Source organism: Amphiura filiformis, chromosome 10 (genome assembly GCF_039555335.1).
Source record: "Amphiura filiformis chromosome 10, Afil_fr2py, whole genome shotgun sequence".
Lineage (NCBI taxonomy): Eukaryota > Metazoa > Echinodermata > Ophiuroidea > Amphilepidida > Amphiuridae > Amphiura > Amphiura filiformis.
The window spans coordinates 29,770,642-29,788,999 of NC_092637.1; the positions used below are offsets into that span (position 1 = coordinate 29,770,642).

At 38.1% G+C, this 18,358-nt stretch overlaps 1 protein-coding gene across 2 annotated transcripts in view; it reads left to right on the top strand.

The window, feature by feature from the left end:
- The first annotated feature begins 2,929 nt into the window (after positions 1 to 2,929).
- LOC140162723 (adhesion G-protein coupled receptor V1-like) overlaps positions 2,930 to 18,358 on the top strand; it is a 35,212-nt gene continuing 19,783 nt past the window's right edge. For both annotated transcript variants that reach the window (XM_072186008.1, XM_072186009.1), the window contains exons 1-7: positions 2,930 to 3,140; positions 5,583 to 5,708; positions 7,823 to 8,167; positions 10,148 to 10,264; positions 10,788 to 11,039; positions 16,848 to 16,964; positions 18,028 to 18,264. In XM_072186008.1, the coding sequence (XP_072042109.1) occupies positions 3,062 to 3,140; positions 5,583 to 5,708; positions 7,823 to 8,167; positions 10,148 to 10,264; positions 10,788 to 11,039; positions 16,848 to 16,964; positions 18,028 to 18,264 (1,273 nt within the window). In that variant the 5' untranslated portion in view covers positions 2,930 to 3,061. The remainder of the gene's footprint in view (positions 3,141 to 5,582; positions 5,709 to 7,822; positions 8,168 to 10,147; positions 10,265 to 10,787; positions 11,040 to 16,847; positions 16,965 to 18,027; positions 18,265 to 18,358) is intronic.

Sequence of the window (18,358 nt, forward strand, 5' to 3'; positions counted from 1 at the left end):
TAACAAGATTCTGCACACGACTGTATCAATATAATTTTTATAACATGAGCAGGTTGAGGTTTAGATTGATGGTGGTTCTCATAAGCGAATGCTTTATTTTTATGTTGCGTTAGCTGTAGATGATAGTGGATATACGCAGCGAGGTAAATAATTACCTTGCGTCTCTTTAAATCATTAACTTTGAAGCAATCAAGAAACATTTAGCGTTGAACTTACGTCAACCTATGTATTGCAATTGCCATGACACCAAAATAATGAACTATTGAAATACACTGTATTGTTTGTTTCTGATACACCGTTACACCCAAAAGTGCGCCAAAGTGCAAAGACTTGGCAAGTGATAATTATGTTTTATTTGTATTCAATTTTTACCATGTTTACTTGCAAACATGCACGCACCTATGTGTGAACGCAAAATAATAAAATTATACTATACCCACTGATTGCTCTTCCAAATTGTTACTTGGCGTCATGTCTTTACTTAACTTATCCCATGACGACAAATCAGTCCACTTATTGACGATAAAGTTAACTAATAAGTGTAATTGTTTTGCTAATGAAAGTCAATGTGTGTTGTATAACACAGCCTTTGTTTGTTGATCATAACATTCCATTCCATGATTACACACATTATTATATCACAACAACGCTTATGTCACGCCTTTTAATGCATCATAAAGTGTGATTTGTACGTGCGAATAATACCTTATAGACTCACCTATTTAGATTGTAAATAATTGGAATCAATTATATTTTTTACACTACTCAACCAAATTAAAAGATCAGTTAAAGTATCAATATTTATAAGCATTTTTCAAAATCAGATTTAACATTGTAAACCACATGAGTGACATTTCATTAGCAATGTTCGGGTACCAGAACACCTAAGCAAGTACTAAAGTTCTATTTGGTCAGTACCTTAAGAACAGTAAAAAAAAGCAACTCATTATAGTCAGTGTCTAATCCATTTATTTCGTTAAGTAAAGTTTTCTTGACAAGTTATAGAATATATGAGTGATATCTGCATTTTGTTGAACTTTCCAGTCTGATGGAATTTAAAAATAGTTCAGAAGATTTCAATAACACTTACCAGTGACGCCATTGAATTTTTCTTTTACCATTGACACGGGGTCATGAGCATCGATCCATGCATGATGGAAATTAAAAAGAAGCTGTCTATCTCTAATATGTTTTTGTTACGAATGATAGTCATGGATTCATGCATGATGGAAATTAAAAAGAATGATTCTGTCCTGCAAACGTGGCATCTACTTTGGTAATTACTTGTTAATTATGGACTATTATTGATATTACTTTGGAAGAATGCTGATTCAAAAACACGCAGATTCAGGCTGTAATTGCGAAAATGATTGGCACCAACCAGTTTTGTTGTTTATTAAAAAGTCAGCTTCTTCCAAATACAAGTCATTGGGTTCTTTGGAAAGAACTTTGTGGGGTTATGCACTTTTACTACGTTAATCGGTTTGTTGAGTGTATTTTATGCAGTACCAAGCATTTCGACACGTCATCTCAAATCAATACATTTTATATAACTCATACAACGTTTCTTGTCATTTGATTGGCCAACTACTATTGATTATTTCTGCTAATTTTAGCGGCCAGCTGCAAAAGGATTATTGCACTCCGCGTGTGCTCCGTGCATGTGCATAGGTTAAAATCAAGTATTAATTTAATTTTGGAAGAAAGAAAAAATATGCAGATACAAGATGCAAAATTTTTTTGCCACCTATACTTAATTTATCGCTTATTGAAAAACATGCTTCATCCAAATGAACACTTTGGGTCATTTCGAAATAATCAGAATTTATAGTTTCATAAATTTTTTCTACGTTATTTTATCTGCTTGGGTATGTTATTTTGCGCAAACATGCGCAATCTTGTTTAACTTTTCTTATTTCTCACAAATCTTGTCCATAATCGCCGGAAATTGACGGGTACTAACCATTTCGACATTGGTTGCAACAATACTCTTTCAACAAGCATAGTACATTAACATCGAAGAAACGAACTTGAAAGTAGCAAGTGATCCACCAAGAAAATACACATCTGCCTTCATGGATAGATAGTTGAGTACCACCAATTAAAGGGGCATTTCGTGATCCATAGCCTCATCCCCCACTTTTCTCAAAAAAGTTGAGTTTTTTATATCACTGGAAACCTCTGGCTACATAATGTTTATGTACAAAATATTTCTTGCAGATTAATTCGTTTAGCAAAGATATCGTGAAATTTGAATTTCGTTCTGGCGCTCCAGAACGAAATTACAACGCATTGTCTATGGAGCAGTGTAATACACATAATCATGCATAACTCGCAAACGCAAAATCGGAATCAACTGAAATTTTTGGAATAGGTTTTTTTTCGTGGATATCTACTGAAAAATGACATAAATAGAGGATGCTAGGATCACGAAATACTCCTTTAAACCAAATGAACGAGTATTTGTTTTTAGGCTTTGTGGAAAAGGTGCTTTCAAAAACATTAGCACTTTCAGACTGACGTGATGTTTGATGCGCACTATTTGTGTATTATTTGGGCTCTTCTTGCTGGGTGATTTAAAACAAAGGAAAGTATCAGGTCACCATTGACATTCTAATCATGCGAAGATTCATCCTTTTATATACCTTTAACTGATAATTATGTCTTCACTGTAAGAGGTCTGAATATTAGATAATTATTTGAAATAACATTTTTTTCCCGATTCTGTAAGAATTAGTAAAGCCTACAATGTAACCATAGAGTGCATGTTCATGCACAGCTTTAAGTTACATTTACAGAAAAGATAAGGTTGAGAAACTTTTAAATGACCTTGTATATCATTATATATACATGTCGGTGACAAGAATATGAATTAAATATTGATATGCATGAGGTATATCAAAAGTTATATACTCGGTTGACTGTCTAGTAGAGTAGACGCTACAAGAAAAGCAGCGAAGTAATTGCTACGACATTAGTTGCATGGCACCATTCCTGTTTTGATTTTTTTTTGACTGAAATTCCAACAAATCTGGAAATTTATGTGAAGTGAAACCCAAAAATGGGATGTACATTTCTGCTGATTGCTTGCTTCATTTTTTTCAAGTGCGTGGAGGCCGATCACGATAACACTTTGGAAAGTAAGTCTTCATTTTAGTTTAATTACGAAGAACGATTTCCGTTGAACAGATGTAAGACAGGTGGGCTCTTGTTTTGTAAACTAATCTGTCGGAGTCTTTGTTTTTTTTTTTGGGGGGGCAAAGGTAGATTGGATTTTGGTTTCTTCATCCTATGTTTATGTTTTAATGAAGTGTGCGTATTCAATTATGTACGCCCATTTTTTTTAGAGACACACTACAAACTAATTTTCATTATTCATTAATTTCTACCCGATTACTATTTAAATTTCTTTATACCAATATCGTTTTTTCCTCAAAATTGTACCCAATGACCCCCCCCCCTTGACGTCGGTAGGCAAATTTTCCTACAGCAGATAAACGCATATTCCTGGGTACCTCCTCGGCCATTTGGTTGGGGTTAGGCTGAGGATTCTTGCAGGTTTCCTACGACTTGTCAGATGACCTGAACTGCCTTTCAGGTATGCAAACAACCTTGGTTGAAACAGATGTAAGACAGGTGGCTCTTGTTTTGTAAACTAATCTGTCGGAGTCTTTGGGGTTTTTTTTTGGGGGGGGGGGGCAAAGGTAGATTGGTTTTTAGTTTCCTCATCCTATGTTTTTGTTTTAATGAAGTGTGCGTAATTATTCAATTATATATACGCCCACTTTTTTTAGAGACACACTACAAACTTATTTTCATTATTCAATGGAGGTGTTTTGGATGTCATTCAATATGCTTGTTATTGCACCTGTCATGTTTACTATCATAAATATAATATTCATATAAACTTGCGTGATACATTCAGTTTAGCGCCTGATGGTGTAAAATATATCAATTCTAAATTAGAGTCTTCTATAGTTTGATCGTTCCATCCAAATTATTAAATGAATGCTGCAGTTTATGAACATTGTATTTCACTAGTTCAAACTTTTCGAAATTTATTGACCTGTCCAAGATTATCTTGACCTGACCAAGATTATCTTTACCTGGACAGACTTTAAATAAAAGAAGTACAATGGACAATGGAACAAAAGAAGATGGCTATATGTAATTAGGAGTAAAAGTGTTAGGTGTAACGCTATGGCTATTAGCTCCATGCGCCACCCGATCGCATGTGTTATTAAATAGGGCTTGTTGGGTTTTGAACAAATACATTTGCAAACTTGCTCTTTTCAAACTGTAGATTGTCACTGTTGCGACAGAAGACGTGAAGCCCATAATTTAATTGCAAGAACATGTCCCCCTGGTTTTCCCACCTTAATCATTGTTATGATGTGATACGGGAGGGGATTCTTAGTGGAAATGAGAGTACTGGGATGTGGGTAGATTTGGGTGTGCATTTTAGTAATGTAGTTTAGAGTTGGGCTGCATTTTTTCTTCTTTCTTTTTTCTTCGTTCCCTTTATTTCCATTTCTAGGCCTAAAAAATGAGGGCTGGCAATGGTATTTATCAAGCAAAAGGAAAATGTGGGATATCGTCAAGCAACTGTCCTCCTGGAGCACTAACCCTTGGCTAACTCTAAACTCGGCCCTAATACTAACCCAAACCCTTAACCTAAATTCCACCCCATCCCCATCTAAATTTTACTTTAATACTCCTGGAAATCCTTCGCCATTTTATTTGTACGTAACTCGAGGTGGGGGGGGGGGGGTGTAAAAGGTTACGTACGGTCAGGTACGCTTTGTACGTAAGTGAAAATGGCGAAAATTATCGACGGGCACTGTATTGTAGTGTATATCCAGCTGTGTGGAAACAGTTAATGGCTCTAAGTCGTGTCATAGGTTTTACACGGCTCTTTCTGTCGCATTGGCAAGGATTTGGAGCACCATCCCTCTTGCCATCTTCAAAATATTGCCAAGAACAATCCTGTTTCCTCTATAAATTGTATGTATGTAAATGATATCGTAAATTGGTAGACTTCTGCAGTTTTATGATGTTATTTACGCTAGTGTACGATTTGCTTTTAATGATATTATTCATAACAAAAATGAAATCAAGATTTCAAATAATTTGAGAAAAACCCGTAAAAGTCATTATTGCAGAGTTTGTTTGCTTCAAATGGAAGGTATTAACGGAGGCTTTAGAGCCAAACTCATCATGGCATAGGGGGATGATTTAAAAGGAACTCATTAATGGAATTATATTTTTGTACCGCATTAAAGAACCGTTTAATGATATCTATCCAACTTTTGAATACAATACGCTTCTTTTGGAGTAAAAAACATCGAGCAGGTTAAATAAAGACCATGTAATAGGTACACCCTGTGCGAAATAATGCTAATTATTCCTATGCAATATGTTACGGGTAAAAAACTGTCAACGAAAGAAAATGGTGTGATTGTCTTATTATACGGGTCAATATTTTTAAGGAATGTATTGAATTGCAATAGATATTTTAAGGAACATTATTAAAGTGCAATAAAATTTGTAATATTTGATAAATTGATATTAAAACTTTACAGCTCAGGTGAGATGCGAGAAAGACCCATGTTCGTATACAGAAGGGCAGACGGTATGGTTCCATGCTTATTCGGATGGTCCAGAGTCCTTTGGCACCGGTTCTTTAGCTTTTGACCAATCTACAGGATGTAAGTGATTGATTTGGCGTATACATTGAAAATAAATATGAGTACAATGATTAGGAATTGTTATCTGTGCATATACTAAATGCAGCGGCTCAGCGGGAGTGGGTGTTTTGAGCACCGACACCACCCCCTACGACTGTGGAAATGAGGGTACAGGGATGTGTGGGAGATTGGGGTGCTTTGTTAAATGGCCCCCAATATAATGAAATTTGGTTTAAGAAAGGGACTTTAATAATGGAAAAAATACCAATTCATATTCTTGTTGCAAATTTGTTTTTGTCAAGTTTGGTTTAAAGATGGGTAGTCTCAAAAGGCTTAACGCAAAATAGCACAGAAACGTTCAGAATTTCCTGCTAGCTTCGCTCTCATGATATATCTAGACCACATGGTTCCCCAAAATTTGGCATGCGCAGGATAGGGGAGGAGTAAGAATTTTTTGGCAGGCTGAGAGGATAGCGAGCAATTGTTGGCCCACCGTTTCGCAATTCTTACCCGGGTTCATAATTAAATGATTTATATAAAAATAGTCTCACATTTTTTTAAAAGAATAGTTTGAATAGTTTGGCATAGCTAGGATGTTTCTTTACCATGGTAACATGGTGACAACGTCGATGTCCATTGAATCACATACAGATCTGGCCCTTTTTACTCTGTTGCCATGGTTACCAATGTAAAAAAACATACACAATACAAACTATTCTTTTTCTGCATGGATTTTCTATGATGAACAATTTGAGACTATTTTGGCGAAGATCAGAGCATTTTTCAGGTTTTGACCCCTGTGGAGGTAAAATCGTGACCTTTGACCTTTTTGCTTATAACTCCAGTATAGTACGTATGTCACAGGTATACTGTTTCTGGATTGCCATGACAAGAGGAATGATTTGAGGAACTGTTTAACAGCATTTGAGCAGTTTGAATTTTAACCTCCTGGTGAACTTTGACCCGCCATATCTCAAAATGCTTAATGCTGACAGGGTTCCAGTAAACTTATTGTTGAAGTTGGTGGTCTTGAGAAGCAATACCCATCAAAAACAAAACTATGGACAACAAAACAAGCTTCTGTGGCAAAATTGCGTTTGGCAGCTGGACTCTGTATACATTTTTGATCCTCCATGTGTGGTGTATCCCAGCAAACACAAAAACGTTTTAAAAACGTTTTAAATAAGTTATATTTTGGCTTTTGGTTTAGGTAAAAACGTTTTAATAACATTAAAATGTCGGGTTATATAAAGGTCATGATAAGGTTTTAAAACGTTTTGTATGAAAACACACTACAACAATAGTTTTAAATGTTTTCAAAAATGTTATTGTAAACTATTTTTGCAAACATTTTTGGCAAATATTTTGTCAATACTTAAATTTATATACTTACATTATGTTAAAATATTTGAACCCAGCAAACACAAAAATGTTCTTAAAATGTTTTTTTCAAAACATTTTAATAACATGTCGGGTTATATAAAGGTCATGAAAACGTTTTTAAAACGTTATTGCAAATATTTTGGTCAAACATTTTTTCGCAAAATATTTTATCAACCCCAAAATATAATATTCTGTTTAGAAGGTTTTGTATCAAGTTTTCAAGAATGTTTTTGGAATGTTATCAAAACGTTTTTATACCCTTTATATAACCCGACATTTCAACGTTTTCTGTAAAACATTTTGCTTGCTGAGCAGTAGATTATCAAAAAATGTTTTTTAAGGTTATGAAACCGTTTTATACTCTTAATATTCCCTTTACATAACCCGACATTTAAACGTTTTCTGACAACCTTTTATAGCCTTTTGCTAATGATGTCGAAAACGTTTTGTGTTTGCTGGGATGTTACCTGAGCAAAGGCGTACGGAAAAGTTGTTTTTTGAATGGGATCCCATATAATCCCATCATTATGGCTAGTCATGGGAGTGCTCATGCCCGTGCTCATGGCTATGGTGTGTTACATCCACCAGGAATAAAATACGACAATGATCCTTTGTACCCGTGCTCTTCCGTATTTCATGTTAATCAGCCGAACCTTTTAGCTTAATTTGTTTTAATACCTCAACTGCTATTCCGTTGTCTTCCCTTTCTACCTAAAGACCAAGTAAATTATACTACTATATATTTCACACAGTATTTTACACTAGAGAAGGTTGTCTGGCAGACGAAGGACTACTATTTGGAGACCCCGCACTTTGCGACAAGAAAGCAACCTCCAATAAAGACTTCAGTCAAGTGCAGTTAGAACACGATGGTCAATGGGAACCTAGAATCCTGAAGTTCTTTGGCGAAAAGGTCAGCTATGACTATCGTGCAGATCTCGGTGAATTAGATTATATCCCAATAGACACCATAGACGACTGTGACGTGGAAGGTGACGAGGTATTTTCAGTTTATTCAAGATCGCAACTTATAGATCAAGTCCTTGGTTCTTCTGATCCAGATGATGGCTTTGAAGTTGTTATCGAGGATAATGATGGTAAATATGACTACTTTTAATGCGTTCTAAAGTTCATCTTGTCCGCGTAGCAAAATCTGGTCACGCACCTGTAATACATCTTTGATATACCGGTCCCAATCTGTTCCAGCTTCGATGACACCTCTGTAACTTTCGAAGAGGTAACAGTGGTTGGTTTTAAACAGACGTGACGTTAAATTCTTAGCAAAAGGCTATTTTGATTGTAGATTTATTTGCTCCATTGCATTTGCACATACGAAACTCCTTCAGACAATGAATTGCATTTGTCCCGCGTGACGTCACAAGGTGGCACCACTGATGAAACGTGCTATATAAAAACAAATCACATGTCAAAATTGTTGGTTCGATAAAAGAGGTCCAGGTTGTTGTTCTTGTAAATGTAATCTTAAATTAAGAATTATTTACTTTCTTATTATAATAGTACCTCGAATCAGTATAAAAGGTGAATTATATACAAATATTAACTGTCTATGAGTGTGATGGTCGAAATAGAATCACTCGGTGAAAGATGGATTGTTCCATTCCACGAGCCGGAATGGAACAGTACATCTTTCACCGAGTGATTATGTTTCGACCATTACACGAATTTAAGACAGTTAATATTTGTTTTATATACTCATACATAAATTCTACTACTAAAACACTATTTAAGGTAGGAAATGCTTTTTTCATATTTTGGGGTCCACCCCATAACTAGATCAGCGAGTCTAAGAGTCAGCTCACGGCTTGGAGCAAGCGTAACAGCGCAGCACTATGATGGTAAAAACTATCACACGGAGAGGCTACTCTATTCGTCAAACGGCAAGAGTTTCTAGAATGCTGCTAAAATAAGAAGATGCTTTTAATGCTAATTTATTGCACATTCTAGGGAAGCGTGGTTACCTTATTTAAATAGCCGAGTGAGAGGGTTTTCAATGAAATATTTATGTAAAAATTACATTAGACCCCACCAAAGATTACTGTTTCCTTTTTATGGTAATCTAATCTTTTATTTCCTGAAAAAAAAATGGGGTATAATGTGGATTTTTTAAATAATTGATAAAAACATCGAACGTGTATACAAGGAAAATGGTAGACTGACTGGCCATACCTCGCAACCGACGCGATGTACTGCAGAGCACGTGGCCGAAATCAAAATCGATATATGTGTATCATAGTACCCTCGTATTAATTGTCTGTATGCGCTTAAGAATTCAACAATATAAATAATGGGAGCTCTATTATAATACTCATTAATGTTTTTAGGCAAATACAATTCCGAAATATGGTACATTTTCTGCCTTTGCTTGTCACGTGGTAGGCCTATGTTGAAGTTGCGATAATATGTTCAAATAAGTTTTAGATGGATACCAACAAGACAAGTGGCCGAGCGGTCTAAGGCATTAGGGCTCATAGAGCATCCAAAGCGGTGCACCGTGAGTTCGAATCCCGCCTCTGTGAAACCTCTGTCAAAAAAAAAGTAAAATTTAAATATTCCTTTTTTAAAATTTCATATTGGGGAAATGTGACTGGGAGAATTTATGTATGGGGTGGAGTGGTGTGCGGAGAGGCTGACGGTAAAAATGATAAATGGTAATCAACCAATGAACTGTCTAGAGTTTATGTATGAGTGGTATAATAATAATTGGGCCATCCGGGTTCCCAAAATGAAATTGAATATATGCGACACATCACATCAAAACTGACCACTTCGCGGCTGGCTTCATTTTCAGATAACAATGAAAGAAGATAACAATGAAAGAAGAGAAAATATTAAAAAAAAACATAAAAAGAATGCTGAGCTTGTTTTGCTCATTCAATATTTTTACTGTAAAACAGCAGTTTATCCTAGTGTTTAAATCTCCATTTTCATTTCTGAAGCACAGTGGTTGGTTTTGATTTGATGGGTCATATATTTATATAATTATCTGATGCATTTTACATGCTGGTCTTTTAAAATTGACCATATTATGATTTCTCATGTGTGTTATAATTATACAGATGAGTACTACTTTGCAACTGACCATTATGTTGTCGCAGAAGAACCCGATGCCTCAACAACGGTGACCTTGACTGTAAACCGAAACGTTGACGGCGTACTTGCAGAAAGAACAATAGGTAAGCCCCAAATAATACTTTCCGGTAATAATGATTCAACTATATTAGTTTTACTCTCCGAAATTTTCATTTTCTTTCATTATGAGACGAAATAGTAATGTAAAATGATTAAAGATAGCTCAATCATGCCTCTACATGTATCAACATTTTGAGAGAACTTACTGAAGACCGTTTCTTGACCACATTAATATAAATTTTCCCTGAAGAAATGTAGTAATGTACATATTTAACCTCTCTGAAGTGACTTGGTGTAGCCACGTTTCATATCTGCACTTGAAGAGTAGCATACGAGTAAGAACGAACAACACTTAAGAACTAAGTACGTAGCAACAGGGCTGGACTGTACTTATTATTTTTTATTTTAATGGAAAAACCATAGTATTTATATACAGGATTAGAACATCTTAATTAACCAAAATTAATAATAAAATTATTCGATAATTGACTGGGCAAATTTGCTCGAGCTTTAGAAAGACAAAACATTTCCGAATGTTTTAATCCTCCCGTCTTATTTCCATTTCAGAATATTCCACAATGTCTCTCACAGCGGAGTCACCGAATGATTTCACACAGGCCAATAAAGAGAATATCGATTTCGCCGATGGTGACACAACAGCAACTGTGGACATTACCATTAACTCTGACGATCAGATTGAAGGGCCAGAAGTTTTTGCTGTTAAACTTTTTTATGATGTTGATGTTGATCCAACAGTGTGCACTGGGAAAATAGGAGAAGATGGCATAACCTATATTACAATACATGATCCAGAAACGAGTAAGGATGTCAAAATATTAAGAATCTCTATCACCCAACCGTGCTCCCGGTTTTGCATTTCTTTATTTTCAGTCAACATGCATATTTGGTGCAGCATCACTCGAATATGCTTTCACCGATTTCGACCATTTGCCAGTCATGCCTGTAGATCAAGTTGATTTAAGTTATCATTGTTATAGTCCTCTCTTCTCCTAAAATTTCAGTCAGTGTTTGCTCTATTGAGGTATGGGGTTGGCTGGGGTGGAACCGAGGCGTTATCTCAAAAGACAATATTGCTAACACAATATTGTTCAAGGTTGCGCCGCAGGCTTATAAAAAAACAATGTTGGTTCAAAAAACAATAGCAAACAAGCTTAAACTATAAATTAGCCCCCGATAGAGGGCAGGGCCTGAAGAATGAGGGAAATTATGGGGTAAAGAGTAATAAAAAATGTAAAAGTAGGCCTATGAAATGGGTGACTAGCTGTCCGTAAATATAACAGAATTTTCGTTATCAGTTCGTCATCCTTAATGGGGTACTACACCCCTGCCCAATTTTGTGCCTATTTTTGCATTTTTCCCAAAAATTATAGCGCATTGGTGACAAGTAAGATATACATATTATAGGGGCAAGGACTACAACTACTGCACTGGAAATTTTATTTCAGCACAGACAACAACAGAGTTACCGTCAAAATGAGGGAAACCAATATTTGATCAATAAATCAATAACTACTTGCCTTGAGTTGCTGAATTGTCAGTGCAGTAGTCGTAGTCTTTGCCCCTATAATATACATATCTTACTTGTCACACATGCGCTATCATTTTTGAAAAAAAAAGCAAAAATAGGCACAGAATTGACCAGGGGTGTAGTACCCCCTTAGGGTTACTCTTGCTTTCTTGCCCTAAGGGGCCCTTATATTGGGGTCCCACTTGGAGTATTTAGTCGTCGTGTGGGAGTCTCCGGCCTCGGACCTACCGGCCCTGCGGCCTTGATGTTTTTGGTTGATACTGGGCCCCAGCATCAACAAACAACAATGAGTAGCCTTAAGGGTGACGGGCTGCCTCTAATTAAAAAAAAAAACACGTTAATGTTAAAACCTTGAGTAACCTTAATGTAACGACCTTGAAATGTAACTTCTAAAAATACTAGTGTTTATATTCTATAGTGTTATATTACTTAAAATATTTCTTCACTACTTTGAAACTACGTTTTAAAGTGAATTATGACCAACATAGGGCGCTATTACTGTACTAAAGTACGGTCATCATCAGTCGGCTGCGGAGCAGGCGACTACAAGCTTTCTCCAACTATTGCGATCTTGGGCAAGCGAAACAATTTTGTTTGGCTGCAACATCCCTTCAGTATCTCCCAGGAGGTGCTGGACATACTGTAAGTACAGTGTGCGCGGCCGTCCCGGTTTCCTCTTCCCATGTGGTGGTATATAAAGGGCATATTCTTTCACAGGCTCGTCGTCTTCAAGACGCAGTATATGGCCGAGAAATTTGAGTTGATGAATCTTGACTCTGGCAACCAGTGGAGTGGTGTTGGTCAGATTGTAGATGGTTTCATTTGGAATCCGATCCACACGCTTGATGTTTAACATGACTCTGTAGCAAGATGTTGCAAAGGCATTGATTTTGTTTTCCATGTCCTTGGTGATTACCCATGACTCACACCCGTACAGAAAGACAGTAACACAAGTTGTCTCAAACAGCTTGATTTTTGTTCCGATTGGCAGGGATGGGCTTCTCAAAAGGCGTTCCAGTTTCCAGAAAGCTGCCCAGGCTAGTGCTTTTCTTCTTTTTTAGGTCTCCAGCACTAGAGCCCATCTTGGAACCCAAGTAAAAAGTCTGTGACATGGTTGATGGTACTACCATAAACTTCAAGTGCTGGTTGGGCATTACAGTTTGCAGTCATATATTCTGTCTTAGGTGCGCTGATGACAAGGCCTAGATCTGCTGCTGCAGTTGCAGCCCTAGTAAGCTGCGACTGGGCCCGGGCTGTGGAAGATTCCAACAGGGCAATATCATCAGCAAAATCCAGGTCATTCAGCATCCTAGCAGGATACCTGCTTGACCGACGTGGGTAGGTAACAATTCCAGCGTCAATTCCAGAAGTTGATTTCTTCAGAAGGTAATCTACCAGGATAATGAACAGGAATGGTGCTAACACATCACCCTGAAGCACTCCAGTTGTTACTTGGAAAGGTTCTGAGATACTTCCATCTACCATAACGGCACTACTGGAGTCCTTGTAGAGCACCTGGATGGCATTTACCACAACCTTTGGTATTCCATAATGCCGCAGCACTGAAAACATGACGGACCTGTTGATGGAGTCAAAGGCTTTTTTGAAGTCCACAAAAGTGACGTTCAAGGGAAGTTGGTACTCCTTGAAGCATTCCATGATCCTCCTCAAAATGTGTATTTGCTGAGCACAGCTGCGACCTGATCTAAAGCCAGCCTGGTTGCTTCTCAGTAGAGGATCAACGTGAGATCAAAAGGATCTTGTTGTACACTTTTGCGGCAATGGACATAAGCGAAATACCACGGTAGTTTGTCATGAGAGAGAGGTCGCCTTTCTTTGGTAGAGGAATGATGACATTTGTGACCCATTGACGTGGCGGTGTCAGCGTTGAAAATACTTCCATGCAGAATTTGAGAATCATATCAATCATGCTATCCCCTCCTCCCTGAAGTGCTTCAGCAGTTATAGCACAGTCCAATGCTGCTGCCTTGTTGGTCCTCATGGCTGCCATTGCTTTGACTACTTCTTCACGAGTTAGAGGCTCAGTGATGATAGGAAGATCTTCAACAGCTGGTGCAGGAAGTTCTGAAGCTGCTGTGCCACTGTCGTTGTTAAGGATTGAGCTAAAATATTCCTTCCATTCTTCAAGCAGTTCATGGTCACTGGTTGGGGCTGTGCCATCCCTCTTTTTGACTTTCACCCCTTTCCTTGAGTTCTTCCCAGAAAGCGAGTGTATGATTGTCCAGGTGGTGGTGTAATTCCCCATCTCGTCGGCCATCTTCAGGTCTTCCATATGCTTATTGAGGGTAGCAAGCTCGTCAGCTTTATAAGAGTTGTTAAGGCTGGTGTTCAAGTTCCTCCATCTTTCTCTAGCTTGACGAGACTTTGAAATGGAGTACCGCTTTTTTGCTTCATCCCTTTCAAGTTTAAGTCTGATGGTTGAATCTGATACCCAACTTGGCAGTCCGCATGGCTCTTGCTTTCCAATAACTTTGTCAGCAACTTCACGAACCGCTGTCTCAAAGGTCTCATACCTATCAGAGATGGGTGTGGCATTATCCATGCTCAAGACCTGGAATCTGTTTGATAGCTCCAGCTGAAATTCCTCCTTTGTTTCAGGATCTTGCAACTTCTTTTTTGGTCTCTTGCAAGGTTTTCCTTTGCTTGTTCGCAGACTGGCAGCTAGACGGACACTCACAATACGATGATCGGAGTCCACTTCTACTGAGTTGTATGCTCGACAGTTGCGAAGAGAATTTACCCACTTGCTGTTTATTAGAATGTGATCTAACTGTGCATGGGTTGATCCAGCTGGATGGGTCCAAGTCCAGAGACGGTTCCTGGGTTGGGGGAATCTCATCTGGGCTGGTCTGAGATTGTACTCCTGGCAAGTGTTGACCAGGCGCTCACCATTGTCATTTGTTGAATCATGGTAACAGTATGGGCCAATGACCCAAGGATGGGAAAGCTGACTATCTGCTCCTATTCTGGCATTAAAATCGCCGAGGATGAGATGGATGTTGTGCCTTTTCATACCATCCAGGTGGTCAGATAGTGATGAATAGAATTCCTCCTTGTCAGAAGATGTTGAGCACTCAGTGGGTGCATATACAACAGTGATGCTAAGCTGTGGGTTACCATGGTATGTTACAAATAGTATCCTCTCGGAAACAGCTTCAACACTCTTAAGACATCTGTGAATGTGCTTGGACATGACCAGACACACTCCTCCATGTCTTTGCTTGGTAGCAGAACTGAATATTAAAACCCAGTTCCTATCGTCTGACCAAAGTTCATCAGTTGGGCTTGGTGTAATGAGACGATGTTCTTGAATTCCGGCAATGTCAATACCTGCATCAGCACAGCCCATGAATAGCTGATGGATTTTTCCTTGTTGATTAACAGTACGGACATTATAAGTAGATATTACAAGAGGTTTGAAGGAAGACAGGCGACAATAATCAGGGCCAACAGTTCGTGATGGTGTGCCGAGTTCCCGCTGGTCCGTCATGGAGTCAACAGTAGACTGCCGCTCATCTACCCTCGGTATTTTTGAAGATTTGCTTGTAGTTTTCGTAATCGCGGGTTTTGCTGGGACTTATTTTAGTCCAGTCCCAACAGCTTTACGGGTGATCAGCCCTGTTTCAGCTTCTTTTCTGGACACACAGCAGCCGAGATCTACCAATATGTAGTAGTTCGCCCCTGATCTGGAACATGTTGGCCAGTGTTGGAAGGTTGACCAATGATGACATGTTCAACACCAGCCTAATGACCGTTGAGAAGTAAATCTTCCTCTTCCGCTCTTTGGCCCATGATGAAAATTAGAAGCCATTGAGATAGGCTACTCCAATATGAAGAGAATCACTACCGTCCTTTACCCCTTAGAATACTCAGAAAAATGAAGATGGAGCTTGATGCTCATGGCATGAGACCTTGGAAATAAACTAGCCCTACCAGAAAAACATCACCTGATCTTACCGCACTGTTCTCCAGCAGTTTAAGGACAAAGTCCGGCCGGAACATAACTCACAAGTGCTCTTGAAAGACCTGGTATTAAACCTAACCAAACAAATGCCATGAACACAAAGATATGAGTAACTAGAAGGAGAAAGAATGGAGCAATATCTCATCATGATTGTGTCGCTGGCTGTACTGTCTACATCGTTACAGTAGCAAAAACAAATGGCCAAGACATTTGAACATACTGGCCGTTGAACCTGATGGTTTCCTCCGCCCTAAAGCTGGCATGTTCAGCAACTGAGCTAGGGAGGCAGAGGGCGCTCATTCCCTCACTCTGGTAAAATACCAGCCCGCACCTGGGAGCACCCAAAGGGAAATCCAACTCAAGAAACAGTATGTTAAACACTGATTCTTTGCAACCGGGGTTGCAGGAGTTGGCAAAGGTAATTTTCAGCTCCCCGACACTGCAGCAGTGTCTCCCTTTTGATACGGTACAAAAGTATTACGTGGTATTTTGACAACGGGATACACCGTGACCATACGTACGCTAGCATACAGCATACTCTTCCAAGCACGGTCTTCACCGTGACAATACACTACGTATTGTCACAGTGTATTCCATGTACAATGTGTACACTTTCAACAAATCTCTGAAAATACACCTCTTCCCCCAATGGTTGTCTCACCTTCTCTTATTGCTCTTTTTTATTTATCCTTTTGGTCAAAAGAAGCTTTATAAATTGTCGGTCGCAACACATAGTTGCGTACATTAAGGACAAAATACGTTTCTGACCAAAACGTTTTTATATGCTACTAGTAACAGAGTCGATACTCATCTACTGTTATCTCTTAGTGGCCCGATTCCATTTGAATTTTAAGGTTCAAACTATTAAACTGTGTCTTTAATAGTTAACAAGGAATAACTGTTAAAGGATATAGCTAGCTCTAATCCTATATTTGACAAATTCACTCTACTCCAATATTAATGCGACCGACGAAATGTCCTTGTATGCATGTACATGCAACATGTATATAGCTCTATAGAAGAAGGAGATTGGCATCAGTTACATAACTTACCTTCTAACCTTTGATTGATAATGGTTTCGATTTTTTTCAAGCTCTGTTCTCTTTCGAATATCACGATTATACTGTATGTGAGCCGCTTCAAGGGGAGACGGAAACGATAGCTTTAAATGTAGTGAGAAGTGGAAACACTGCTAAAACATCAACAATTGGTAACTATAATACTTTTTACCCCTAATGAGCTTTTAAAAACATTAAAGCTACTTTTAAATGTGCCCCATGGAGGGGGGGGTACCATGATTGTTTCGATTTACACAATGCCGTTGTTTCTCTAAAGGTATATTTTCTATTTGCGTGTTGTCACGAATATGTTGGTGACTGGGGTCAATTTTTATGACCCCCTTATCGCGGGTTGAAATCTTTAATGACCCCTTTATATCTATTATTTAAAAAAAGGTCACAGAAATGTGTCTCCTCTGGAAAGGCGCGCGTAACGTAACATGTGAACATTTTAAATGTAAGTAAAGAATGCGCGAAAACTTTGATAGTCACAAGCCCTTGATAATTTTATGACCTCTTCTATTTTTATTGTAATAATTTGACTCCGTCATTTTGGTATGACTCTTTCCCTTGTGTGGAAAATGACTACAAAATGTATACAAAAAATGTTAAATGCTCCACAATATTCGGGTCTGCAAAAATGTTTAAGGCCCCACAAAGGTTTAATGCCATGGGCCCAAATGGCCCGCGGAAAATGTGGCTTAATTCTTGCACTGGACTCTAATTCGTATCACTAAAGAGAGTATGGAACACTTTGGGCATCCGTTCATTGCTCTCGTCTCCCCATGTGTACAGTGTTGGAACTGATGGCCTAGTTTCGATGAGATGTTTTATAGCTCCTTGCTACGATACGTAAATTTATAATGATTGTAATGAAAAGAGATGCATTTCCAAATTACTCATTTTACTTGATAAGGTCAGCCTAATATGTACTAACCTAGGCAACTTGCTAATCAACGACCTATAGAATGTAGCCAAAATATCCTTCTTTTCAGCATGCTATGCCGTTAGGCTATACACCACCTCCTTTATCGTTGAGTTATTCCCATCTTCTGTCAGAATCTCTGATTCCATCACTTTTTATTAGTCTCTCAAGACTCAGTTATTTATGCATTATTTGTCTTTTTATTTTATTCCATTGTTCCTGTTGTTTCCAAGCGCGTCGTTCTCGACGTAGATGCGATATATAAAAGTGTTATCTTTTATTTCCCCTAGGACTTTCCATAAGAGACATTAGTGCTCGAGGTGGTCTTGATTATACGCTTCCATCGTTGACGGTCAACTTTGATGTAGACGATACCATGATACCAGTCTCTATTGATATTGAATCTGATGCTTCCAAAGAAGAGCCAGAAACTTTTGAATTATCCATTGATGCAGTACCTGACAATAACGATGTTATCAGTAAACCCTGTACGACTGTTGTCACCATATACGATAGTAGTACGAAAAGTGAGTTGTCAATATTTTTGTGAATAGTCTTGTGTCATTTGAGCAAATATTAAATGACGTCACTTTATAGCCACTATTTGAAACACCAGATGTA